The sequence below is a fragment of the Microtus pennsylvanicus genome, chromosome 3 (assembly GCF_037038515.1).
Source record: "Microtus pennsylvanicus isolate mMicPen1 chromosome 3, mMicPen1.hap1, whole genome shotgun sequence".
In the NCBI taxonomy this organism is placed as follows: Eukaryota; Metazoa; Chordata; class Mammalia; order Rodentia; family Cricetidae; genus Microtus; species Microtus pennsylvanicus.
Genome location: NC_134581.1, coordinates 42,840,741 through 42,866,989, shown reverse-complemented (window position 1 = coordinate 42,866,989; position 26,249 = coordinate 42,840,741). Strand labels below are relative to the sequence as shown.

The 26,249-nt window shown below is 45.2% G+C and overlaps 3 protein-coding genes across 8 annotated transcripts in view; 2 read left to right on the top strand and 1 right to left on the bottom strand.

Moving 5' to 3' along the window:
* Fbxo9 (F-box protein 9) overlaps positions 1 to 1,093 on the bottom strand; it is a 32,454-nt gene extending 31,361 nt beyond the window's left edge. Inside the window, exon 1 of the mRNA XM_075965162.1 lies at positions 758 to 1,093. Within this exon, the coding sequence (XP_075821277.1) occupies positions 758 to 760 (3 nt within the window). The 5' untranslated portion in view covers positions 761 to 1,093. The remainder of the gene's footprint in view (positions 1 to 757) is intronic.
* A 392-nt stretch (positions 1,094 to 1,485) lies between these two features.
* On the top strand, positions 1,486 to 23,890 carry LOC142845808 (uncharacterized). Of its 6 annotated transcripts, none has more exons than XM_075965176.1 (3): positions 1,486 to 1,936; positions 20,660 to 20,717; positions 23,748 to 23,890. In XM_075965176.1, exon 3 carries the CDS (start codon positions 23,771 to 23,773, stop codon positions 23,888 to 23,890), a length of 120 nt encoding a protein of 39 aa, XP_075821291.1. In that variant the 5' UTR covers positions 1,486 to 1,936; positions 20,660 to 20,717; positions 23,748 to 23,770. The 6 variants fall into 6 exon arrangements, with proteins under 6 accessions (XP_075821291.1, XP_075821294.1, XP_075821295.1 ...); XM_075965179.1 differs by lacking the exon at positions 20,660 to 20,717 and adding an exon at positions 14,357 to 14,464 and having other exon boundaries at positions 23,752 to 23,890; XM_075965178.1 differs by lacking the exon at positions 1,486 to 1,936 and adding an exon at positions 6,119 to 6,344.
* The window catches only part of Cilk1 (ciliogenesis associated kinase 1), a 42,631-nt gene continuing 40,162 nt past the window's right edge, over positions 23,781 to 26,249 (top strand). Inside the window, exon 1 of the mRNA XM_075965161.1 lies at positions 23,781 to 24,020. Coding sequence (XP_075821276.1) covers positions 23,920 to 24,020 — 101 coding nt within the window. The 5' untranslated portion in view covers positions 23,781 to 23,919. The remainder of the gene's footprint in view (positions 24,021 to 26,249) is intronic.

Sequence of the window (26,249 nt, the reverse complement as noted above, 5' to 3'; positions counted from 1 at the left end):
TCAGTTTTTTCGTAATAGAAAATTACTCAAGCATCACTGTATACTTGAATCAGTTTCTTCACAGATGGGGTCAATTAAATACGAAGGTTAAGGGCTTCATCCTGGTCAGAGAACCACTTTTGAAAGTTTAGAAGAATAATCAATTAGTACGTTTTCTGTTCCGGATTAGTTACATAAAAATAAATCATCTCAGCCAATTCACTTAAGGAACGACAATCACCTGGGTGTTCTAGTCAGTCTGTACCTTTCATTCTTAATTTGTTCAGCCCTAGCCGGAGATTAGTTTCTTAGTCATTGCAGAGACTACACATTCCATGCCACAGTCCCGTGAGACCAGAGCAGCTTAGCACAGTCGCTCCATCTGCACACAGAGAAGCGGCTTAGGCCCTCGCTACCACGAAATTAGATCGGAGTCCTCCAAGTCTGCCAGGACTGCCGGCCAATATCATCATCCTAGCCGGGCCACTGAAGCCTCGGGGGCGTGCGTGCGTCCTAAACTCGGGGCTCCCGAAGACGCAGAGATCGTCTGTGGGCCCTGCTGCCAGAACAGGAGCAATCAACAAGTGTCTCCGCTTTCCAGGGCCACCTCCCTGGCACAGAGGCCAGGACCGTGCACCTCAGTCCCCAATCCCTGCTCGGCCGGTCTTGGGGCGCCGAAGCCGGCCTTTCCTCCGCTGGCCGTCAAAGCTTACCCTCACCCGGGGCCGCCTTCCCGCCCCGACGGCCCAGCCCGAGCTGCCCGCCCCCTCGCGGTTACCATGCTGGCGGGCGGCCGGCCCAATCGAGGGGCTCCCCGCGCCCGGCTCCCAGAGGGGTGGCGGCTGCCCGGTGTCTACTCCTGTCCGTCTGCTGCAGCGGGGCTTAGCAGAGTTCTCGGTCGGAGAAGCGCACCAAGCAGCGGCAGTAACTGCGGGCCCGGCGTACGGCAGCCATCTTCGCGGGACAGGGGGTCGGGGGTAGGCGCGCTGCGGCGGCCGGGGACTCGAGCTGCGGAGGGGTCGCCGGTCGCCTGCGGAGGCCGAGCACCGAGCGAGGAAACGAGCGTCGGCCCGACACGAACGATCTGGACGCAGCGCCCGAGCTGCTCTGTTGCGGAAACTGCGCCGCCGCGCCGCGCATGCGCACGGCCGCCGCCGCCGCCTGCCGGGTTAGCAGCCGCCCGTGGCGGGCCAGGCTTGATGGGCCTACTGTGTGCAGCCCTCCGCGTGGCCGGGCTGCCCCGCCTCAGTCAACCCGCCTGGTTTTGGTCCTGAGGACACCAAGGCAGCAGGGAGCAGACGTTAGCTCCAAATGTTTAAACCTGAATTTGGAGTTGAGTCCCTGAAGCGATCCTAATTGGACGCTAGGGAACTGAAGTTTAGGCGGCCTGGGACACTGGGGGCCCCGTCGGAATGCAAAGAGTAGTAGCAGTCATTGCACCCCACAGACTCAGGACCGAAGAAAACGGACGCTCGTGCGTGCAGCCGGAGAGTGGGACCAGCCAACGCTAAGCAGGTCGAACTACAGATCCCACAATACCACGGAGGAAGGACGTGCCTTTCCTAGGCCCGAAACCCGATTCCTGAAGGGGGGGCGACGCAACGAGGCACGCCGGGATTTGTAGTCGCCTGTACAACGTTGAGCCGGAACTTACACTCACCCACCCCCAGCCCTGTGCCACTTCTTGAAGCCCAAACATCCGATTCCACGTCAATAGGAGGCACTTGGATTGCACGTTTTAGAACTTTTTCACCTACAGACATATGCTAGCAAAACTTACGGGCTTCGTAGCCTTGCACAGACATTTAGACAACATTTATTGAGTTTCTGTAAGTGTCAGGACCTAACCACCAGGACTCTACGCTACATTCATCCGACTTCACAGAATTTAAAATTTTATTGTGCTACTTTATTCTGGAGCTCATAAATGAAGTACGTCTTCGGCAAAGAAATGGAGGTAAAAGGGACGGGGTACAACTTGATTACAGTAAGAAATTGCAAATCCTATGTGTGTTGTTCTTTTAGTTTGTCATCCACCGAGTCCAGTTAGTGTTGCCTGCTGGAATATTGCCCGATCTTAATGACTTGATTTTGTAGGAATAATCATAACTGCAGTGGGTTAATGACAACTATCATGTCATGTCCAGAAAGCAGCATTTTCGAGCACTCCTCCCGATCCCTAGGGCTCTCACATTCTGTCCACTCCGTCCTCTTTAATGTTCCTGGAGGTGGGAGCTGGGGAATGGATAGAGATGTCCCGTTTAGTACCGAGCACTGACACTTATTCCCCCCAGGTTTTTGGTTTGGATTTTTGGTTTTTCGAGAAAGGGTTTCTCTGTGGTGTATCGCTGACCATCCTGGAACGCTGTAGTCCAGGCTGGCCTCGAACTTAGAGATCCGCCTGCCTCTGCCTCCAGAGTGCCGGGATTAAAAGCCTGTACCACCGTTTTGTAAATATGGAATCCACCTCTACATGGAGACTGTCCTTGTCTCCTGCATTAAGAATTAATCTAGTGGGATAGGTCAGACACTTGGCTAAGGGAACACCCCAAGGAAGATGGGTTCCTAAGATAATGTAATTTTCCTTCCCAGAATTCCCGTCTCCTGTACATTTCTGGAAGACAGCATAACGTGTTCACCTGGGTCTGTCTGTTCAGGTCTGCCTGAACATTTTTTTTTCCTTTCTTTTTCTTTAAGATTGTAGCCAGAACCTAAGCATGCTTTTAAACTCTCTAAGACTCAGAGCTTCCTTGCTCCTTCTCCAGAGTTATCCTTTCTGTCATGTGACTGCAGACACCATCCATACCTGCTAGTCTGCTCTGTTCTCTTCCTCCTGGCAGTTCAGGGTTTACAGCTTGCCAACCCTAGGCTTTTCCTTGTTCTTGAGCTTCTGCTTGGGTTCATTTTTAAGTTCTTTTATTAATGACTCTGCTTATAGGACTCAGCCAACCATGATAAGCTTAACAGAAACAGATCACCCAAAGGAAGTTCTTTTCTTCTAACCATTACCGCTGGCCAGTGTAGGACCCAGCCATGATAAGCTTTATAGAGGCCTGAGTTTCAGTAGTTTTCCTTGAGGCAATACCTGGTTGCAGGAAGGACCACATTAACTAAGATTACCCAGGCACCACCCAAAAACAGACTGTCCAAAGGAAATTCCTAATGTTCTACTGTTGTAGATAGGATCACTGCCAGCACACACTCACCAGGACCCCCTAGACAAATGTCAGCCAATCATGCGTCCTGAACCTTAAAAATCCCTCACCCCCACCTTTACTACTATAAAAACCCAACTCTAACTGAGCTCAGGGCTCTCCAATCATTCCAATACATTGGACACATGGAGAGACCAAGTTTGCAAACTTGTATAAAATAAAGGCTCTTTGCTTTTACGTATGGGACTCGGTTTCCTTGTTGGTTTTTGGGCATAACACTGCTCAGACTTCCCAAGATTTCTTTCCTGCCTTTTAATTCCTTTTTTAATCTTTTTTTTTTTCCAGACAGGATTTCTCTGTGTAACAACCCTGGCTATTCTGGAACTCACTCTGTAGACCAGGCTGGCTTTGAACTCACAGAGTTTCGCTTGCCTCTGCCTCCGGAGTGCTGGAATTAAAGGCATGTGCCACCATACAAGGCTAATTCCCTTTTTAAAAAGATTTCCTTTTTTGTATGTTTCTGTGTGTGTGTGCGTGTGCGTAAGTTTATGTGCACCGCATGTGTGAGGGACAGGTGAGTGGTGAACCATTTCATATAGATTCTGGGGACCTAAATCCAGGCCTTTACAAAAGCAGTAAGTGCTTAATGGCCAAACCGTCTCTCCAGCTCCCTGCTTCTTAATTCTTTAGTTAGCAAAGGAAAGGATGCTGACCCTCCACCCCAGACAGCATCCCTTAGGCCAGTTATGAGTCTGCGTTAACTGCAGAAGACACTTCCCTGACTAGGTAAGGTTGAGAGTAGTGCTAGTCTCTGGGTATAAACAAATACTGGAAAGGCAGTTTAGCAGCGTGTCCGTTTCGTAAAGCATCAGTCATGGGTCTCCTCCATAGAACCTGTAACCTCCTAAGCCATAGACTTTTGGCAAGTCTTACTATAACAAACATGACTTTCTTCCTGTGGAGCAGGTCTCAGAGCCAATCAGAAAGCAGTTGATTTTACCAGTGCCACTACTGCACCAGTGGACACATCTTGCCTAAATCCTATGTTTTATAAAGGTTCTCTCTTGTGAATGTTTTTATTTGTACATTATGTTAGCCACCTATTAAAACTACCTTTCTATTCAATGGAGGCCAAAAATTCAATGGTTCTCTTTGTTTTTAAGGAGACTCTAAAATTTAGGTCTTCCAAGAAATTTTTTCTCCTAATTTTCTTTTTAAAATAGGTTCTAAATGAAAAAAAGGGGGGGGGTTATAACAAAAGAGATTGGAATTTTTTAAAGGTCAGTTTTCAAAGGAAAAAAAAAGATGTGAAATAGTTTCAGATGTAGTCAGTTTCATCGAAAAGTGTTGAATGGTCAAGGTAGGCTGACCAACTAACACAGATGTTTTCTGTTCTCCTAACAAGTTAATGAAATAATAAAGCTTAATAAAATAAATATTTGTGAAGAGAAATTGCGTACCTGCTTTATTGAAGCGCTGTTTGTTTCACAGTGAGAGAGCCTGTTTTATTAAAGCACAGCTATAACTCACAGCTGCTGTTCGATTTTAGTTGGGCTATCCAGGAGCCCTCATCACTGGTTTTTATTATCTCAACATGGATTTACAGCTTTATCATTTCCCGAGGGCCAGAATTACTAATCCAAGCTAGTTAGTAACCCAGTGGGCCTCTGCCAAAAGTAGACCAAGATAGTTCCCGTATTTGCAAGGTAGACTGGCTTGGTCCATTAAATTATACTAAAACTTAATCATTTTAGTTACTTTTAAAATTGCCTTTTATGGACACTATATGACTAGTTCTGCTCTTTGTCTTACGTTCACTGATGATGATCTGTGATTTTTCACTTGCCGTGTGGGTTGGCTGTCATAGAAGTAAGCAAAGAGATAGATAAATGTTGGCAGAAGCCTACGGGAACTTGACTGTCTTGTAGGTTTCTTCAACAGAAACAGATGCAGTAAGTGCTTGCAGCTTTAGTAAATTCGGGGTAAGTTAGTAATGAAAGGAAATTGTTATGGTGATGAGCTGGGGATTATTTTATTTTATTTTTAAGACAAGCGCTGGGGTAGCCGAGTTGTCTTTGTAAGCTTGATCTTTCTGCTTGCACCATCTCAGTGTCAAGGTCAAGCCCAAACTGGGAGAGTTAAACTCACCAAAGATCAACGGTGGAAAACCGCTACTGTGGCAAAATAGTGTTCTTTAGAACGGTGTGGGTCTCCAGACTAGCAGCATCTACCCCAGGAACTTCTGGTGTGAGGCCTAGCAATTTGTTTTTACTAGCCTTTTAAGGGTACCTCTGTGGAACAATGAACTCCAAGGGCAGAGGGAGAGGGGGTAGTTTGGAGCTTTCAAAGTGCTCCAGAGTCTTCCCTTAAGATGATTTCAGGTAACATCTACAGTATTATTTATTTATTTTCGGATTTTTGAGACAGGATCTCTTTATATCGTCCCTGCTATCCTGGAACTCACTATGTAGACCAAACTGACCTAGAATCCACATTGCCCTGCCTGCCTTTATCCCCTCAGTGCACGTAAATACTGTTTTCCGATGGTCTCGGATCTGTGAAAGGGTCGTAGGCCCCCGTCTCCCCCCAGGAGCCCCAACTCCCAGGTTGAGAACTGCTGCAAATAGGGTTAGATTTCCTACAGCTGCATGGGAAGGAGAGCAAACGCAGATTGCAACTAGATGGTTTCCCACGTGGAAAGGTATCCACCCGATCATTCAAACTTAAGTTAAAACAATGCTGAAAGCGGTTTTCTAAGGTGGCTAAATACAGGCACCAAAATTCGTTGTGAGTATACAATTTAATTGCAAGCAGAAAAATGTTTTCAGCAGGGTTCCCCTTCTTTGCGTGTACCGGTTCAGCCTGCCTGGCAGGTGGTGGGTCTGCAGCTCCAAGGTGGGCTCTTTGGAGCCTGGGAGCTCAGCGCTGCCCTCTGCCGAGCGTCCGGAAGATGGTGGCGGTGCAGGGCTGCGCGGGGCCAGCGAGGGGAGCTGCAGGGCAGCTTTTCCAGGGAAAGCGGCCGGTCGTCCCCACTAGAAGCCACTCTCTGTCTTTTGTTTGTTTTGCTACCGGAGGCCGCGGAGCGGCGGGTGCCTGCTGGATGCCACGCGCTGCCGGGTGTGGATTTGCCGGGCTCGCCCGCTCGGATCCCACTACCCTTGCCTGCCGGGCCGCTCGAGTGCACGCGCCGCCAGGCTGTAATCGCCGCCAGTAAGTGGGGCTGGGGCTGGAGGGCTGAGCCGCGACCTGTCGCTGGGTGTTGGGCGGTACCGGCTGACCCGAGCGAACTCACAGCCTGGAAGGCTAGGGACTGCGGCTTTCTCCGTGGACCTCGCCCTCCTGTGGATCTCGTCTCTGCCGAGAAAACTCCCGACCCCGGGGCTCTTGATGGGTGTGTTTACCTTTCCTTCTGAAGAAGCTGAGCATCCTAGCCGACTTGAAACCCCTCGCGGGTGGTGGGATCCGGGTGGGGATGCGAGTAGGTCGGTGCCGATGACTTGGGCTTACCATTTCCCTAACTAGGCCCGTGGCAGCCGCACAGGGGTCTGAGCAAGAACACTCAACACTTACTCGGAACCATTTTCCCCCAGATTTCCTTCTACTCTGATTTCTTTACTACCACTCGAACGTCTCAGACGTTTGGAGGAAGATATTGAAAGGTTTTTTTTTTTCAGAGCAACTATTTATTTTGTGGTGTTAACCTTTTAAAAGTTTGACACTAGCATTTATGGCTTGTACAGGGGGTAAAATTAATGCGTCTATCTGCAGGGGAGGGTATTCGCTTCCACTTCTTACTCAAGAGTAGCTTTCACTAAGCTGAGGACAGTCTACACTGGATTTTGCACACCCGACTAGATCTCTGGGCTATTGACAGTTTTGTTTTATAAATGTGGCCCCAGCGCTCTTTGTAGTAAGAGGAGTTTAATAACAGTTTTCATCGCACCCATTTCCTGGTGAGTCGGGGCTTCGGGTGTGTCCCAGGAATGCATGCTGCCCTTGCATCATACAAATCTAAAAGAGCTTTAAATTAGTGTGGTCAGCATATAAGTTGTTTGAGAAATCTGTGTACTGTATGCATGACTGTTCCAGGAGTTAATGTATGCATAAATATGCACATCTGAAATAGTTTCTGAACAAAAAAGCACTACAATCTGGTGGATTCTTTAAGGCCTTCCTAAGGGCCTACGATTATAGAACACTGGGAAGTCAGAGTAGAACTCAGGACAGTGATGGGAGTTTTTGGTTTTTCTAGACAGGGTTTCTCTGTGTAGCCCTGGCTATCCTAGAACTCGCTTTGTAGACCAGGCTGGCCTCGAACTCACAGAGATCCTCCTGCCTCTGCTTCCCTAGTGCTGGGATTAGAGATCTGCCCGCCTCTATCTCCCTAGTGCTGGGATTAGAGATCCTCCTGCCTCTGCCTCCCTGTTTTCAAATGGCATCCTGGGTCAGCCCCTGCCTCAGAGGTGCAAGCTTACAGTGGCCCCAAACACTTTCTGCTCTTCCCTTTCTACTTTGCCTTATCCCTTTCTTAGGTCATACTGGTGACTGGGTGGGAAGAGGGCAGCCTCAATTCTCAGTGAGACCAACCAGTTTCTGATCATGAAGGGGTGTGCTGTAGGGTCCATGGAGCCCACCTGAGTAGGCAGACTCCTGCCATTCTTGCCAAGGGAACTGAGCGTTTGTACCAGTGACAAAGACGTTTCTTCCCTGTTACAGAGTGAGGAGCTGGCCATCTGGAGTTCTGCTGACTGGCTGTTCAACCCCACCAAAGCCCTTTTCATAGTTGCGGTGTTCTCTTTCCCCCTCTTGCTTTTTAAGGTCCCAGTAACACTGAGGATTGTTTCAACTTCCAAGCATTTGAACTATCTTTAACCATCTCTCCATCATCCTTGGTGTCAGTGAGTCATCAAGACCTTTGAAATGTATTTCATATAGATCTTTCTCTATAGCTAATCTAATCCTGCCCTTCCCTTCCTGCATCTTGGGACACTGGAATCACCTCCCCGCTGGCGCCTCCCGCCTGTTCGTAAGCCCTCACTGAATGTTTGCCCAGGGAGTGAATGAATGAGAAGCTTCCTTCTCTGGTCTCTTCGTTCTGTTGCCCTTGTCTAAGTTTTTCATGTGATAACTTTGTTATAGTTTTCCTGGCCTAGCAGCCTTTAGTTATCTCTGTCATCTGTTATCTTAGTTCTACGCTAGTCCATCTGATATCTCAGGGCCTCTTATTGTGGACCTCATCCTTCATATCTAAATTCTTTGTTTTTATTGTCTTACTGTGGGGGCCAGACTCCGGTCACCCAAGTGTCGCCATCATATTACTCTCTATAACCACACTCTCCTGGGCAAATAGTACCCACCCTGGGGGAGGATACCGTTTTGTGTGTTTGTAAATATGCTCATGTGTGTGTGCAGACACATGTATGTGTAGATGTGTATGGCCAGAGGTCAGCATTGAGGGTCTCACTGGTTCAGTTAGATGACAAGTGGTGCACCTCTGTGCCTGGTTTTGCTTCATGTGTGGTGCTGGGGATCGAACTTGGGTCTTCCTGCTTGCACAGCCAGCTCTTCATCAACTCCCCAGTCCCATGAGTCCTATTTTTTTTAATCATTCCTTTCTCCTCCTTTTCTTTACTTTGTTCACTCGCCTGTCATTATATTGCTATCTAATTTGTTTAGTATTTTAAGTCTTGGAGACATAGAACCTTATTTTATGCACGGCAGTCTGTCCTTGTGGTTTTAAAGTCAGGAAAAATTACGGTTGGGCTTGATTTATTTTTCAGTCACAGGGCTATGTTGGATTCTTCCAGCATTACTCTTCTCTTCACGCCAGTTGTAATGTGAAGACGGTCTACAGTGCCTACTCAGTGATGGCTGCCCAGGCTCTGCTTTATCCCTTCGCAGTGCCTGGCAGAGTCCTAAACAAACACTGGTAGATTTGTAGTAGACATTTCATAGTCGAGCCTAGAGGAGGACCACGCTGACCTTGCAGTGAATCTTACCCTTACTGAAAATGCTGGAGATTACATTATTCCTGGCTACAGCTCTGCTTCTGGGATCTGTTGCTATTTTTCCTTCTGAACCTTGCCAAGAATATTTCTGCCTTTAAAAAGAAAAAATCAGCAACCTCTTCTACTTCATTTTGTGGGATCTTGTCAAGTTAAAAAATATACCTATCCAATGTATTTATCTGCATGTGGAAGATGTATGATTATATATATATTTTTTATATTTATATTTATTTGTTTTGATTTTTGAGACAGAGGCTGTGGTGGTTTGAATGGAAATGGCCCCCATAGGCTCATAGGGAGTGACACTCTTGGGAGGTGTGGTCTTGCTGGAGTAGGTGTGGTCTTGTTGGAGGAAGTGTGTCACTGGAGGTGGGCTTTGAGGTTTCAGAAACTCAAACCAGGCTCAGTGTCCCGCTCTCTTCCTCTTGCCTGCCAATCCAGATGTAGAAGTCTCAGTTACCTCTCTAGCACCACATCTGCCCACATGTTGCCATGCCTCACACCATGACGACAGTGGACTAAACCTCTGAACTGTAAGCCAGCCCCAATTAAGTGTTTTCCTTTACAAGAGCTGCCATGGTCATGGTGTCTCTTCACAGCAATAGAAACCCTAACTAAGACCCAGGCTTGTTCTCTAGGCTAGGGAGCCAGGTGAGCCCCCAGCCTCCCAAGTGCTGGGGTTGAAAGTGTGAGCCATCACCCAGCTTTAACTATGTGTGTTTAGGCAAGACTACTTACCGGTGGTTTCTGGACATACTTCTGGGTACGGTGACCATTGTAGTTTCCCCTCTGCTGCGATAGAACACACTGACTAAAAGCAGCTTAGGGGAGGAGGTGTTTATTCTCCCTTACGGCTTGCAGCCCATCATTGAAGGGAGTCGTGTGGGAACTTGAAGCAGAAACCATGGAGGAACACTGCTTGCTCACTGGCTCACAGTTCATACTTGCTAAGCTTTCTAATGCAGCCCAGGACCACCTGCTCAGGATACGGTGCCACCCAAAGTGGGCAGGGCCCTCCCATATCAAAAGTCAAGACAGTCCCCCCAGATCAATCTAGGCAGTCCTTCGATTGATGCTCCCTTCTCAGGTGGCTCTGTGTCAGATTGACTAGGGACAGTGACCTTTCCGTACAAGCTGATATGTAGACTGAGAAGCAGTATCTCACTTAACTGTTCATTCTTCATTAGCATTCTTTGAAGGCCATGTTAGCTTTTTACAATCAAATTAAATTTATTTACTAATTTACTTATTTTTGTGACAGGGTCTCCTTGTGTAGTTCTGGAACTTGCTATGTAGCCAGACTAGCCTTGAACTCACAGAGATCTACCAGTTTCTGAAATTAAAGGCATGCAGCACCACTACACCTGGCTCCATGGCCGTCTTTTTTTAAAGCAGGATCTTTGTGTTCAGGCTCGTCTCCAACTCAAGGCAGTCCTGCCTTAGCCTCTTGAGTGCTGACATTTCACATATAAGATGCCACACCTGGCCTAGGCATCCTGTGACTAGAGAGTATCAGACTCTGGCTGGACCTTAGTGTTTATAGATGATGTGGTTGACTAAGAGTGTACAGAGGCGTGTGCTGGATGATAGACACGTTACTCTGAGGTCATAGGGGAGCCATGCCCTTACTTATGTTAGGATTTACCTTTGGACTACAATGCTAACTTCCTTGTCAAAGTACACATGTTCTGGCCAGGTATGGTGGCTCACATCTGTAATACCAGCACTCAAGGAGCTGAGGCATGTAGATTTCTGTGCTTGAGATCAACCTAGACTACACAGTGAGCTTTACACCAGGCTGGGCTATAGAGTGAGATCCTGTCTCTAATAAAACTCCCACAACTTACTTTGTAAAATGACTTTGGTGAAGCAACCAATTTCTAGGGCAAATTGCATTAAAATCCTGGGGAAATATTGTGAGAAGAAGAAATTGAAGCTGCCTGTACTTGAAGCCTAGGAAGTAAAAGAAGCAGGTCAGACTGTACCAGAGATGGTAACTTCAATGCTGTGGCACCCTGCGCCTCTCTGCTCAGTCTGAGCTACCTGCCAGTGAGGAACGGAGCCCTATTGAACAGTTCGGGGAAATGTTCAGCCCAAGCTGAACCCTTATGTTCCTAATTTCCCCATGAAGCTACTGAAGTGTCTTTCATCCTCTTTGAGAGGTGGACTCTTCACAGGAAGAGTAACCCACAAGCTCACTGTGCAGATCTATGAAATCAGGTGAGGGTTCAGGATTAGAAAAGAACCCGCAAGCCTTTTACAGAGGTTGCAGGAGCATTTGGTGCACCTTTCGTGGATGAAAGGCTGTTCACTTTCACGCCTTAAAAGTGTACCACTCAGAAGATGGCAAAGGTTTGATGTGGAGTCTCTGACCTCTCCTGCGAAGTCGTGGTGCTGGATGGTCTTCAAGTTTACGTACAGAAAGACTTTCCAGTTTTCTTGTGTTAATCCCAGAGGTGCCAAAAAAAGACCACCAACCCAAATCATCATACCAAATTAAGTAAAGCAAGCTTTTCCATTTGTCTACATGGGCTGTCTCCCCCATGACAGGATTCAAGAGCTTGGCATTGGATATGGGCAAGAGAAGGATTTTTATAGCTCATATTATAAAATATTTAATACTCAGTTTTTAAGATGGAATGGGCACAGTAGTGCTTCGTATTTCATTTGATTCTTTCCCCTGTTGGTAGAGGACTCCGTGGCCACTGCAGTCTAGTGGTGGCTGAGGGTATGTGAGAAGTACACATTTAAAACATGTTCGTTTTATTTTTATCTTATTTATATTTATTTAAGACAGTCTCATTCTTTAGCCTGTGCTGGCCCTGGAACTTGTCATGTTGTCTAGACAGGCCTCAAGCTCATCGTGAGCCTGAACTGCCTCTCAGTACTGGGGTTACCATACCCAGCAGAAACATATTTTTTTTTTGGAGTGAAGATTATTATAAGTAGTTTTGTAATGTAATGTTTATAGGCATAGCATAACACAGGATAGAGTGCTGCTAGTATGCCGGCCATAGAGACCACATTAAAATGTAATGCTCACAAGCAGGAAAGATGGCTCAGCAGTTAAAGGCACTGGTCCCTTGAGCAGAGGGCCCAGGTTCGATTCCCAGCACCCACGTGGTGGTTCACAATTATCTATAACTAAAGTTCTGGGGGATCTAATATACTTTTCTGACCTTCATGGGCACCAGGCACACACCTAGGAGACATGCATGCATGCAGGTGAAACACTCATCCACATGAAGTAAATAAATCTAAAACTTAAAAAGTAATAAAAAATGTAATTCTTCAGAACTAAGTTGAAGGGTTACAATATCCAGTTACCTACTTGACTGTACCATCTCTAACCAAAACAACAAAAATATGGTGTTTCAAAGTGTGAAACTTTTTTTAAACTATTTTTATTTTGTGTACATTGATGTTTTGCCTACACGTATGTCTGTGTGAGGGTGTCCAGCCCCCCCTGCAATTAGAGTTACAGACGGTTGTGAATTGCCATATGGGTGCTGGTAATTGAACCCAGGTCTTTTGGAAGAACAGTCAGTGCTCTTAACCACCGAGCTATCTCTCCTCTTCAGCCCCCAAATGTGAAACTTTTTAAGCTCCAACATAACGCCCACAGTTGAACTTCTGCAGCAAACTATGCCTGTTCTACACGCTACATGCAGTCCAGGAAAGGGGCTGGGGATTTAAACACATTCAGGGGGAGAGAGAGAGAGAGAGGGAGAGAGAGAGAGAGAGAGAGAGAGAGAGAGAGAGAGAGAGAGAGAGAGAGAGAGAGAGAGAGAGAGAGAGGTCATCCTTGAAACAAAAATGCCACCTTTATTGGGCATCATATATAGGGCAGCTTATAAAGGAATTCTTAACTGATAGCCACGCCCCAGCCAAACCCACCAGAAACCACTCCCCTGCCATCAGGAGCTCCTGAAGGTCTCATGCTCAGAGCAGCTGCAAACACAGGAAAACAAGTTGTTTTGCTCAGAGCAGCTGCAAGCATAGCCAGTTGTCTACAGGAAGTTCAGGGTCTGGGGATCCACAGCCACCAACAAACTTGTATGATTTTCACAGCTGATTCTTTAATAGAGTGTGGTTGAAATGTAGACATAATAAAAATACTCTATGAAATTACCCTCTTAAGTGTGCCTGTGAGCTGTGGTCTATGTTTAAAGTATATACAAATATCATGTATATACAAATATTCCAAAATACTATGCTTCTTCATAGACTTGTAGTTCACAAAAATGATGGTTAATTCTTGCGTCTTTTGGGATTATTTTTCTTCAAAAATAAGTATCAGAAAATGATTTCAGGTGAAGCTGAAGGAAAAGAAAGCAAGATCTATCAAGATATCCATGTAAAATTACTGCAACAACTTTAGAAGGGCCCATATTTTGAGCCCTAATGTGGTTGACCCATTTTTCCAGAAAGGGGGCTGGGAGAAACAGTGGTGGGAGTGACTAATGAAGCAGGGAGATCACCTGCAGTCGGCCAGATCCCAGTACTAGGGATGCAATTGTGATGATGCTAAAACCTCCACCCTCCTGGAGGTGGAATCTGGGGATGACTATATTTTGGTAAATGTGACCTTGTAAAATGTTTATATGGAGAGTGTTTCTATTTACATAGGGATTTCCTGTTTGGGGGGGTCAGGAAACTATGGCCTGGGAAGCAGGTCCTGCCGTCCGCCTGTTTTCGTGAATAAAGTTGTGGTGGACTGCAGCCATGTCATTTGTGACCGCTCCTCTCCTCCAGTGATGGGTGAGCAAGGGATGTGGAGCCTTGGCGCCTCAAGTATTACTGATCCTTCCCAGAAAACGTTTACTGGTCCCCGCTCTTTTCTTGTTTTCATATTAAGCTGCCATTTTATCCTTGATGTGTTTTAGTGAAGGATCGTAAACTGAGTTAAATGTGTTGGAATTCCAACTTGACAGGATTTAGATTCACCATGGAAACATGCCACTGGCTAAGTCTGTGGCTGCGTTTCCAGAAACTTTAGCAGGGAAGACCCACCCTGAATGTGGGTGGCACTGTCCCAAGGCTGGAGTCCCAGACAGGATAAAAGTGAGAAGAGGGCTGGGCATTGGCTGTGTCTCTTCCTGCTTCCCTCCAAGGATGCCATGTGACCACTTGCTTCCTTCTGCCATGATTTCCCCATCTGACAGCTGAACCTTCAAACTGAGCCTGAACGAACTCTTTCTTCACAATTCCCAGGCACAGAAGAAGGCAGGCAGATGATGGGTTTCCTCTTCTCCCGTGCAGTCAGTGCAGGGGCCGGAGGCATCTTTATTGCTCTCCTTTGTCCAGGTGCAGGCAAGGCAAGTCCTCCGGAATGAAGTTTCGGTCAGTCTCACAGCTACTGTTCCTAGCAGGAAAAAGTAGCTGTCCAGAGTCAAAATGCTTATAAGATTTGTTAAGAGTGTACGGGTGGAAGACTTAGGTCCTGGGAGAGAAACAGAAAAGATGTGGACTGTTTTTAGGCAGCTTATAAAAGAACTTCACAGAAAGTTGTTCCAAATTTGAACAAATTAGTAATTTGTTACTAGTAAACAGAAAGTAATTAGAAACCCGTAAGTGCAGTGCACTTCGCAAGGCCTATGAGAAGGGTCTTTAGCGGCTTGCACACAAGCAGACTTAACTGTGGGGCAGGGGAAAGCAACAGAACCTCGGCAGAAAACCACCAAGGCTGTGAGCTCCTCTCGGAGCTGGAAAGGGTAAGTGGCTTTGGAGAGGACAGCTAGAAATCACCGGTCTGTACGTAAGTTTGTATTCCTATGTAACTGTGACACCGACTCCTTGACCATCAAGGTTCCAAAATAAAGAATGGACTAGAGTTGTGCTGTTCCAGGCCTGGTGTCCAGGCTGTGAATGAGCATGCTACACAGTCACGAACAGAGAGAGGAGGGAACTGGGGCAGGCCCAGGAAGGTTTGCGCCAATGTCACCTCGCTAGGAAAATGCTAACGTTTATTTCAAACATTTGCCAGAACTCTTTGAAAGAAAGCCTTTTTCTGTTTAGATAGAGCATTACCCTCATACAAAAGACTCCCCAAACAGCATGGGGGAACCTCCCTGTGACTGGAGGCCTAAGAGGCCTGCAGCTCCAACTGCTCTGTGCTGTTCACTCTTCTTCCACGTTAGAACTTCAAAATGCTTCCAGAGACCTCAAACGACTACCTGATCTTTGTTTTGGGCATGAAGAAACAGACATGCTGCGAGTTTTCTGTACCCAAGGAGGTACAGAAAATAAATAGTGAAGTCTAAACTTCAAATTTGGACCAGCCTTCGAGAACCTGCTGTGTGCAAAAGGAGTGTGCATTGTGAAAGCACAAAGGGTAGAGAGGTGTGGGCTGCCCCCTGCAGAGGACTGTCCTCTGGGTCACTCACCACAGGGCAGGGGCTGGCACAGATGAGGACAGGCTGCTGTATGACACTGTGAGCAAGGATCCGTAGCTGTGTCTGTCCATGGGACAGGACGGGAGGTCCAAAATGGATGCATGAGCCGATCTGGGCAAGACGAGGCAGTTCTTGGAGCCTTCCTTGCCACCTTGCTTCAGTCAAATACATTATAACAAAGGCAGAATTAACTAATGCAAGCTGGGCAGTGGTGGTGGTGGTGCACGCCTTTAATCCCAGCACTAGGGAAGCAGACACGGGCCTGGCCGGTCTTGGTCTTTATGAGTTCAAGGCCAGCCTGGACAGGCTCCAAAGCTACAGAGAAACCCTGTCTCAAACAACCAAAAAAAAAAGTACAATAACCATCTCTATTGTACAACAATGTGGATACACAAATACGGATTGCCTCACAACTGTGGAGAAGGCAATTGTTGGTCTTTTAAGCAAACTGTAAGGAACGCAGCCGTTTGAAGCTGCCCCTCTGCTTTCAGGCTGAAATCCCAGTTAATCATAGGTAAATGTGGAAAGAAGTAGAGAAACTTGACTCGGAGTTCGGGTTCCATAACAATTAAAGATACCAAGTAGTTCTGTGGTTTCTTTTGGTTGTTTTGAAACAGTCTCATGTATATCAGACTAGTTTCAAACTCAGGTGGTCAAGGATGACCTTGAACTTCAGAATGTCCTGCTACCACTTTAGGAATGCCAGGATTTACAGGCATGCACCACCACGGTCAGTTTATGCTGTACTGGGGATTGAACCCCACACAGGGATCTTAAAGGATCCCATGCAAGGGAAATTGTATGTAAAAATACTCCAGGGTGAAGAAGGGAACACTCTGTTTTGGCCAGCTAGTTCTCCAGGCATCTCTGATTGCTATCAGAGTAAATTCTGGACATTTCTTATTGAAGCTTTGTGTTGTATTTATGTCATGATTATGATTTATGTTGGATGTATGTATAGTTATCATCTGTGGGTTATTTGGTTGGATTTTGTGTGTGTGTGTGTGTGTTTCTTGAGTGTGAGCTTTGTAGACAACATCATTTCCAATGTTAAAGGTCGGACATGCCTGATAGCGCATCCTTTGTCACAGTGCTCAGCTTTTCCACAGTCCAGAAACAACAAAGGCAGCCAACTGTGGGTTGAACCAAAACGTATCATTTCTCCTTTTAAGTTGTTTGTGTCAAGTATTTTTTCACAGTGATGACAAACTGACTCAATAATAATGCCGGTGTAGCCTTGCCCTGCTGGATATGGAATGCCTTTACCTGTTCTTAATAGAGGAGTGAGTTCAGCATCAAGGACATATTTAGTTAGGTCATCCAGCATCAAGGACATTTAATTAGGTTATCCAGCATCAAGGACATTTAGTTAAGTCATCCAGCATCAAGGACATTTAGTTAGGTCATCCAGCAAGACTCAAAGGCAGGTATGTTTGGGGAGTGTACAGCAGCCTTGCTGGTGGCAAACAGGACTGAGCTCCTGTCTTTCTGTTCACCCTTAACAGATGAGGTCTCATCTTTGCATTGACATCTCCAGTACAGCACAGCTTTATACAGCTGCGATCAAGACAAATCTCAGGCCGCTTCTCGGTCACAGGTCTCCTTCCGACTACAGCCCTCCTCTGCCGTCACCCACTCACTTCCCTTTTGATACTATGTGCTGGGGCTATCATCCCATCTCTTACTGTTTTTAGTAGGAAGTGCCGTGTTTTGCTGGGTTTAAATTAAAGCCTGGGACTAGAGCAGGTGGCTTCTAGACCTGAATCTGCTGATCTGGCATAAAATCAGGGGCCTATAAGCTAAGGAAGGGTAAAGCTGCTGTTGAGTGGGCCAGCTACGGCATCTGCCAGAACACCCTCTCTTCCTCTTTGTGTTGTCTGCCAGTCACCGCGTTGTGTCCCAGAGTAACTGAGCATCCTCTCCCTGTTTGAACAATCCTGATCTCAGATGTTTAACCTCTTCTTGCTTAGATATGCTTGATTTTTCCTTGGCTTTCTGCGTGGTGCTAGTTTGACTATCACCGCTCTATTTTTTAAGTATGGAACGTAATTAAGGTTGGAGAAGGAGACGGCTGCCTGTGGTGAGCTGCTCTGTTCTCAGGATCCATACAGAATGCAACTAACCTTTTCTCTAACACTGTTTCTGCATACTTGAGAAAATTTTATGGCTCCCCAACCTCCTGTGCCTCTAGCAATCTATGCTCTCATTGAGGACCCTCACTGTGTTCTTTAATGTATCTCTTTAAAGTTTGGCATCTAGAAGTGAATAGCAGTTCAGCTTGGTTTGAGCCCAGCATTGCCATGTTGCGCAACCCAGTAGACACCATTCCTGTTGTGTTTTATGTAAATGAAATGTCATGAAATCTCGAAATATATCAGCTTAGTCTGAGTATTATGTTTCTAAATTAGGTTCCACTAGTGTGCTCTCTGAGGCGGAAGGTGGAACTTTTAGAAAGCTATCTACAGTTGCCCAGTGAGCATGTCCAACGGTTGTTTGGTTTTAGGGGTGGTTTTGTTGGTTTTTGTTAGTTTGTTTGATAGTTAGTTTGCGGTTCAATAAGGATCAAACCCAGGCCATATGCAAGTAGGCACATGCTGTACCACTGAGCTACATCCTTAGATGAGAAGTATTCTCTAGAGTTCAAATTCAGCACCCCAGGTAGTAAGACTTTTAAAAAATAAATCTCTTTCCATCGTCCAAATAACATAATCATATATTCCACATCCCAAACTGTGTCTACTCATGTTTCTGATTAAGTCAGGTCGATTGCCTTTGTTTAGGCCTCTGTCATGTGTCCCTCAACCATGGCCCCTACTTTCTGCCTTTGCTTTCTCTGCCCTAACAACTATTCATTCTCTGGGGGAATCTTCCTCTTGTGTTTCTCTGCAAGACTCTGGAGGTTTCCCTCTGCAGGATAAAGACTAAAGCTCCTATATGATACACAACCACTTTTATAACTGGGCCTCACTCTGAGGTGCTAGTTCCCTCCACTGCCCTTGCCTTCCATGCGCCATAGCCCTCCCTGGAGAGCTTTTAAAACTATCAAAACTGGTTCCCACTCAACCTACTTCTTAGGGGTGGGTGGGCCAGCAAAATTTGACTAGAATTGTACATGGTCAATTTGACATCAGTGCGTGAAGAAGCACTAGACTAATCTGTCATGCAATCATTATGTAATTATTTGACATGCCAGCCTATAAAGCTTCTACCCTGACACAGTGTCAGTCAGATCTTGTCACAATAATTGATTTTTGTTTCTTGATAATAATGGCAAATTGTAACAAGGAGAAATTGCTAGGGAATTTTTGTGTTGGCTGATTCATTGTGTCCTTTTCTTAGCGATCCAGAAAGGCATTGTTGCAGTTATCCAATTTACGTGGATAAGGAAATAGCGGTGCATTAACTGAGAAGCAAAGGCTTTTGTTAATAATTGGTAGTATAAGGCCATTGCAAAAAGAGAAGCGGAGGTGCCCACACAGCGCTGTAATATAATCGCTATTAAGCTTTAGTCAACACAATTCATCAAGGAGGTGGAAAAGCGTGAGAGGATTCAGAGGTGAGCGCCAGAGATAATTAAGGAATGGAAAATGGGTCCTATGAGGGAAGCTGTGCAGTTAAGGCTGCAGGAAGCCAAGCAACACTTGATTACTAACTTTATGTGCATGCACACTTTCGTGACATGGTTTCTTCCAAACACTAAACATGTAGAGATTAGCTTGAATAGCAGCATGCAAGATTGGGTGGAGAGGAAGAAAAGTATCTAATGAACTAGAAAACAACAGTAACAACAAAAATGCAGCCTGGTCATAGCAGGCCCCTAGTTTTAAAGAGCAACAACTTACCATTATCTAAAGAACAGAGCAGATGTAACCTAAATAAGTAAATAAGTAATAAATGTTTATTTATGGGGCTGGTGGAATGGCTCAGCAGGTAAAGGTACAAAAGCAAAAGCACAAGCCTGGTGACCTGAGTTTGATCCCAGGAACCCACCCACATAAGGGCAGAAGAACTGACTCCACAAAGTTGTCCTCTGACCTCCACACTCACGCCACGCACACCTACCCACTTCCCCAACATCGTGCCCTTCCAAATACACAGCACACACAAAGATACAAATAATAATAAAAACTTAAAACTAAAGAATGTAGTTCATTAGTTCGGTGATTCTTGACAAATCAGAGCTCCAGTGAGTTGTGTTGTTGCTTTTGTTGTTGTTTGTTTGGTGAGTGGGAGGGTGCGCTGGTTGGTTGGTTTCTGGAAGATGACATACAGTGGTGGCTTGGGAGTCTAAATCCACTGCAGAAGGAGCTATGGGTGCCCATAGAAAGTAAGCACACTGCCAAGTAGATGAGGGTGACCATGGTGAAGGAGGGGTCAGGCGTGGCACCGCTGCTGTTTCTTGGCTGTGGCCAGATGTTCTTTGCATCAGCTTGAAGCAAGTCCTCGATGCAAATAGTCCACAAATGATGATCATATATGGAAGAATGAAGGTGTCTGGAAAGGTCATACTAAGAAAATCTGCGTTCATATGTTTTAAATGATGGTAAACTGTTCAGTATGGCCTATGTGCCTTTTTAAAAGATCCCCTCTTTCTACCTCTTTGAGGAGAAACATTTAAACTTTTAAGCTGTAGAAATGTTAGATTTACAGAAAAGCTACAGGAGCTCACAAACCTACCTCCCTTGCTGGCATTATATTGTGTTTGTGTTTACATTCCTTCATGTCTACAGAAAATGCACATCTCTGTGTGTAGAAGATATTTAATACTTGATAAAGTAGCCCAGCTGTGCTTAGCCAGGAGAAGGCGGGCAAGGCTAAAGGATAGCATTGGTAGGCTAGGAATATCAGATGCATTTTCAATTCCCGTTATTTTCAGCTTATGGTAGCTTCATCAGGACATAATCCCATATGAAACTGCAATCACACCCATCATTGTCCTTTATCTCCAGATCTTTCTGTGTATTTTCCAGTAATAACACAAGTGCTCTTACTGAGCCCAGCATAGGCATCCACTTCAATAAATTTAAGACAGATACAATATTTATCTAATTTACTTGCATTTGTCTGGTTGCTTCCATTGACTGGATAATGTCTTTTTATACAGCGTTTTCTTCTTTTTCAGAGTAGAATCCAGCCGAAGCTATGTTTATAAACATGGGCAGCTGAGAAGATACAGCCCAGTGAGTAAAGAGTTTGCTGTGCAAGCATGAAGACTTGAGTTTGGGTCCTTAGCACCCATATATAAAGCCTGGGTGTGCAGATGTGATCCCAGTGCTAGGAAAAGGAGAAATGCAGAGAAAATGGATCCTAGAGTTCACTGTTTAGCCAGTGTAGCCAAAACATTGAGCTCCAGGCTCAGTGAGGGACCCTGTCTCAAAGAAACAAGGTGGAGGGAGGTAAAGGAAGATAGCTAGAGTTGACCTCTGGTCTTCATGAGTGCATGCGCAGGTCAGTGACCTATGCCCACATGCAAACACCACACATGCATGCATGCACGCACGCACACACACACACACTTACACAAAGGTATCTGGGGTTCTCCAGAACGAAATGCTGGAATTATGCCTTTAGGTTACCCATTTTTCCTCCTCTATCCTAAGTTTAAACCTTTATGTTTTCCTCGCTGCTCCTCATGCCGCTGGCATTCCTGTTCACCATACAACACACCTAACTTTCCTTCATGACTCAGTTTATTTGCTTTTCTTATTGCCTCCTAAGCCCAATTGGAATGGACCCATCTGGAAACCAAGCCAACTAACCCTGCTCCATATTCCCTCCCAAATAACCGGTACTCTGGGCCTACTTGAAATACCACCCCCCTCATTCCTTACTATGGTTAAGCTCTTTTAAAAAAGGGCCCTTATTTACAAATATTTATTAATATGTATGTGCTTTATGCATATGTATCAGCCAGCAGTGGAACACTTCACTGTAAAGAATAGCACAAAGAAGCTAGGGAATCCGATCCTGAAGGGCAGGAAGAAACAAAATGCCCTTGCAGGGGAAGGAATGGAGTGGGCGTGGGCTGAGCTGGAGCGTTATGTGCTCTCTCAGTTGTGTGATAGCGAGTAGGGAAGTCAGGACTGCCGATATATTTCCCAAGGAGTCTCAAGTCATGCACAACTTTTTACAAGAACACAGTCTAGGTTTATTTTTTTATTGTTGTTTCTTAGTGTTGAGCTTATCTTAGACACAGAAAATGTGCAAACAATAGTAAAGTATTAGAAACTGCACTTGGCATCTCCATCTTAGGTAACCGTAGAGTGTGATCAAGAATAGAGAATGACTGTAGGGATAGTAACGCTACTGACTAAACCGCACACGGCAGGTGCCTTTCATCGCCTCCATTGCTGTCCCTCTCTGAAGAGCTTATCTTGGATCCCGTGTTTGAATTTAGCTGTCTCAGCTCCTGTAACCTTACAGTTTCTCAGTCTGCTCCTGTCTTATGATCTGGACTCTTTGGAATACTACTGGCCAGTTGATTGTAGACTATACTGTGTCCCTTATTTGGGGTCTGCATGCTGTTTCTTCGTGATAAATTGACTGAGATTCTGCTTTTATTTTGTTTCATTTTGGTATTTTGAGACAAGGTTTCTCTGTCTAACAGCCCTGGCTGTTCCAGAACTCGCTTTGTAGACCAGGCTGGTCTCAAACTCACAGAGATCCACCTGCCTCTGCCTCCTGAGTGCTGGGATTAAAAGTGGGCTCCCCCACACCCAGCTGAGATTCTGCAGTCGTAAGAGAATTCTGTAGACTGCATTTTTAAGCACACTGACTGGTGTTGTGCCTTTCTCGTGCATTGCTCATTCGTGAGGATATTAGTGAGGATATTAGTAAGGATATTGAAATTACCTTTGGCACAAGGATATTTGGGGATTTTGTTTTGTTTTATTTCAAGACAGCCTCACTGTGTAGCTCTGGCTGACTTGGAAGTCCCTTTTACACCAGGATGGTCTCAAACTCACAAGAGATCCGCCCCCTTCTTGCTTGAGTATGCCACTACCAGCAGCTAAGGAGACATTTTTGGTTTGTTTTGGGGATTTGGTTGGGGGGGGTTGTTACTGTTTTATTGCTATTGTTTAGTTTTGGTTTTGGGATTTCTTTCTGTAAAGTTATGCCCTTCCTAGTAGTTAACCAGTATATTTGAGATTACACAATGTCATCTTTGACCCACCCATTAGTTTCTTCGTGTATCAGTGAGCCTTGGCAACTATAAACAAGTCTTACTGCGGTATTTACTTAGTTGTACATTTCTTCTTTCCCCCTTTCATTTTCCACTTATTGATTGGAATTCTTTAGGAAGGAGAAGCTGCATAGACAGGAGTTAGATACAGAAAGGCATGTCCTTTAGTCGTCTTCTATCATTTGAATCTTCACAGTACTAGTTTAGCAGCCATGGTATACCTTTACTGTTTTTATTAAGTGTTTATGTTATGAGTGTTTGACTAAGAGCATTGTAGCCACCTGGGTTACAAAGCTTTATTTTAGGCAGACTAAATGACTCTCAATTATGTGTTTTGAGAAAAAAAAATTAATGACGTTATTTTTTTTTTTAAAAAAACCTACAACAATGGGTATCACTGAAGTTGCTATATATCTTCTATATAGGCCTTGAATAATTCATTCTCTGTTTAGCTTCCAATCATTTAAAAAAAAATCGAGCTGTTGATGCTTAGCTACAAATAGTTCATGAGGCACATGTCAGTTTCCTTCTGCAGTGTGACACTGGCTTCCTCGGCGTCTGGATGTTTACACTGTATGTTTACAGTGTAGCTGGTGTGCAGAGAATGTGTTTAGCATGCGTCCTCTTAGTTCAGCAGCCCTCAAACACCATAGTTACACAGTTTTACCAGAGAAGCACCTAATTGGAGCTGATTCATCTCTTCAATTTCAAAACATACTATCTCTAATTTTATGAAGGTACTTATTTGTGTTTGAAAGGGAGTGTGTAAGCCAGGAGTTGACAGCTTTTTCTCTGTCTCCAGAACATAACTACTCTCAGCTATACAATGTCAGAAATACTCAGTTCTGCTATTGTGGATAGAGATAACAAGCAAATGTATATATGCTTTGTCCCAATAAAACTTTATTTAAACTAATGAATGACAGTCTAGTGACTACAGTTCACTAACCATTGTTTTAGACTACAAAAGTATGCAGATCCAAAACACTCATTAGCATCTGACCTAATCCTCCATGTTTTTCTACAGGCAGAAGACTGACCTTTGAAAATATGTATTTGGGAGATAATCACGTTCTATTGAATACCCTGTGCTGGTGCTGCCATCGAAAAATCTGGTTACAGTCTGGGGAGGCCTGCTACTGCTGCAGGACTGGACCATCTCGGCCCTGAGATGAGCGTCCTGACAGAGCAGGCGCACCATGAATAGATACACAACAATCAAGCAGCTTGGGGATGGGACCTATGGTTCTGTCCTGCTGGGAAGAAGCATTGAGTCTGGAGAACTGATCGCCATTAAAAAGTAAGTTCCTTCTTCGCTCTTGTGAGCTCATGGTCAGTTCTACCTATCATGATGATTTCAGCTCTGTTCTGTCCATTCCCTGTCTTTGAAACATTTCTAAAGGGGAACGGACGGGAGCCATAAAGAAGAACATTAGGTGATGATTCTAAAGTCATAAAGAAACTGTATGACTTCTGATGAGGTTTAATAAATTCATTTTCCAGAAGAGGAAATGTGTTTATCTGGTACCTGCTGTCTGTGTCACTTATACTTAGCTTTTGCAGCCAGGGTTCAGACCTGTTGAGTTAGTTACCTGTGATCGTATAGCAATTCACTCCAAACTTGTAGATTAGAGCAACATACATGCCTTCTGTCTCAGTTTCTGTGCGTCAGCACAACTTAGCAGAGTTATCTGGTCCAAAGTCTCTTCTGAGGCTGCAATCAAAATGTTGCTCAAAACTATGGTGTTATTGGCAGCTGGGTGGGGAAAGGCTCTGCTTCCAAGCTTACTCCTGTGACTTTAGGTTGCAGTTAGAACCTTGTACATTGTTGACCTGAGGGTCTAGGTTCTCTGCTAGTTGTCAGTCAGAGGCTGCCTCTTAGTCCTGTGCCATGTGGACTGCTCCAAAGACTAGTTCACAATACGGTGATATAGGCAGTAAGAAAGCAATAAGGGGCTGAGAGATGGCTCAGCAGTTAAGAACTCTTATTCCCAGCCGGGCGGTGGTGGCACGCGCCTTTAATTCCAGCACTTGGGAGGCAGGGGCAGGTGGATCTCTGTGAGTTCGAGGCCAGCCTGGACTACAAGAGCTAGTTCCAGTACAGGCTCCAAAGCTATAGAGAAACCTTGTCTCCAAAAAAACAAAAGAAAAGAGGACTCTTATTCCTCTTATAGTGGATTGGAGTTCAGCCCCAGCTGAACTACACAGTTCAACAACCTGTAACTCCAGTTCCAAGAGAGCTAATACTCTTTTTTGGTTTCTGTGACCACTTTCACACACATAGTGCCCTATTATACATATATACATTAAATAAATAATGTTTTTTCTTTTAAGAAAAAGTCTTATATGGAAGTCAGATCTTTTTATTCTTACAGATCAATCATAGAAATGACTTCCTCTAAGATGATGTGCCCTTACTGGCCAGAAGCGAGTTACTGAAGGAGAAAGGGTATGCACAGTTATAAATAGACGAAGATAGAGGTCTTTGGGGACCAAATTAGAGTCTGCTTGCTGGGCACTAAGTCCTGTAACCATTTAAGAATCATTCTTACATCCAAACTGAACTTACATCCAGCATAGCACGTTCCACTTTTATTCCAGACTGTTTATCCTTCTTATCTTTGTTTTGTTTTGTTTCTATGAGACAGTCTTGCTCTGTGGTCTAGGCTGGCTTTGAATCCACACTCTTCTGCCTTGCCTCCCAATCACAGGTTACAGAAGTGTAGTGTTCCTTATGACTCTGGTTTCCCTGTTTCCAGCAGCTCAAAGCCTGAGTTCTCTTGATTTCGCTCCCACTCATACCTGACCTTCACTCATCCGGTCCTGTTAATTGTACTAAATGTCCATCTGGTCTACCTACTCCATTCCTACTAGAACCTCAATTCCAACCTATTACCATTTACCATCCGACCACCAGGTCCTCTATAGGGCTCTTGGCTTCTGGTCACGTCACTGCTCATACCAAACTGAAAAGACAGTTCATTAAAACCACTAGTGTTAAACATTCTCCTTGTCTTCTTGTTCTTTGCAGCCCAGTGCTAGTTGGTTTTCTGTCAGCTTGACACAAACTAAAGTCATCTGAGAGGAGGAAACCTCAACTAAGAAAATGCCTCCAGGGCTGGAGAGATGGCTCAGAGGTTAAGAGCACTGATTGCTCTTCCAGAGGTCCTGAGTTCAATTCTCAGCAACCACGTGGTGGCTCACAACCATCTGATGCCCTCTTCTGACAGGCAGGGATGCATGCAGGCAGAACACTGTATACATAATTAATAAATCTTTGAATAAAAAGAAAAAAAGAAAGGCCTCCATGAGATCAGGTTGTAGGCGGCCATATAAGCACTTGATGGGAGAGGCTCAGCCCATTGTGGGTGGTACCCACCCTGGGCTGGTGGTCCTGGGTTCTTAAAAACAAAAACAAAACAAAAAAAAAAAAAAAGCAAACTGAACAAGCCAGATGGAGCAAGCCAGTAAGCATCAGCCTTCCATGGCCTCTGCATCAGCTCCTGCCTCAGGTCTCCATTTTGTTTGA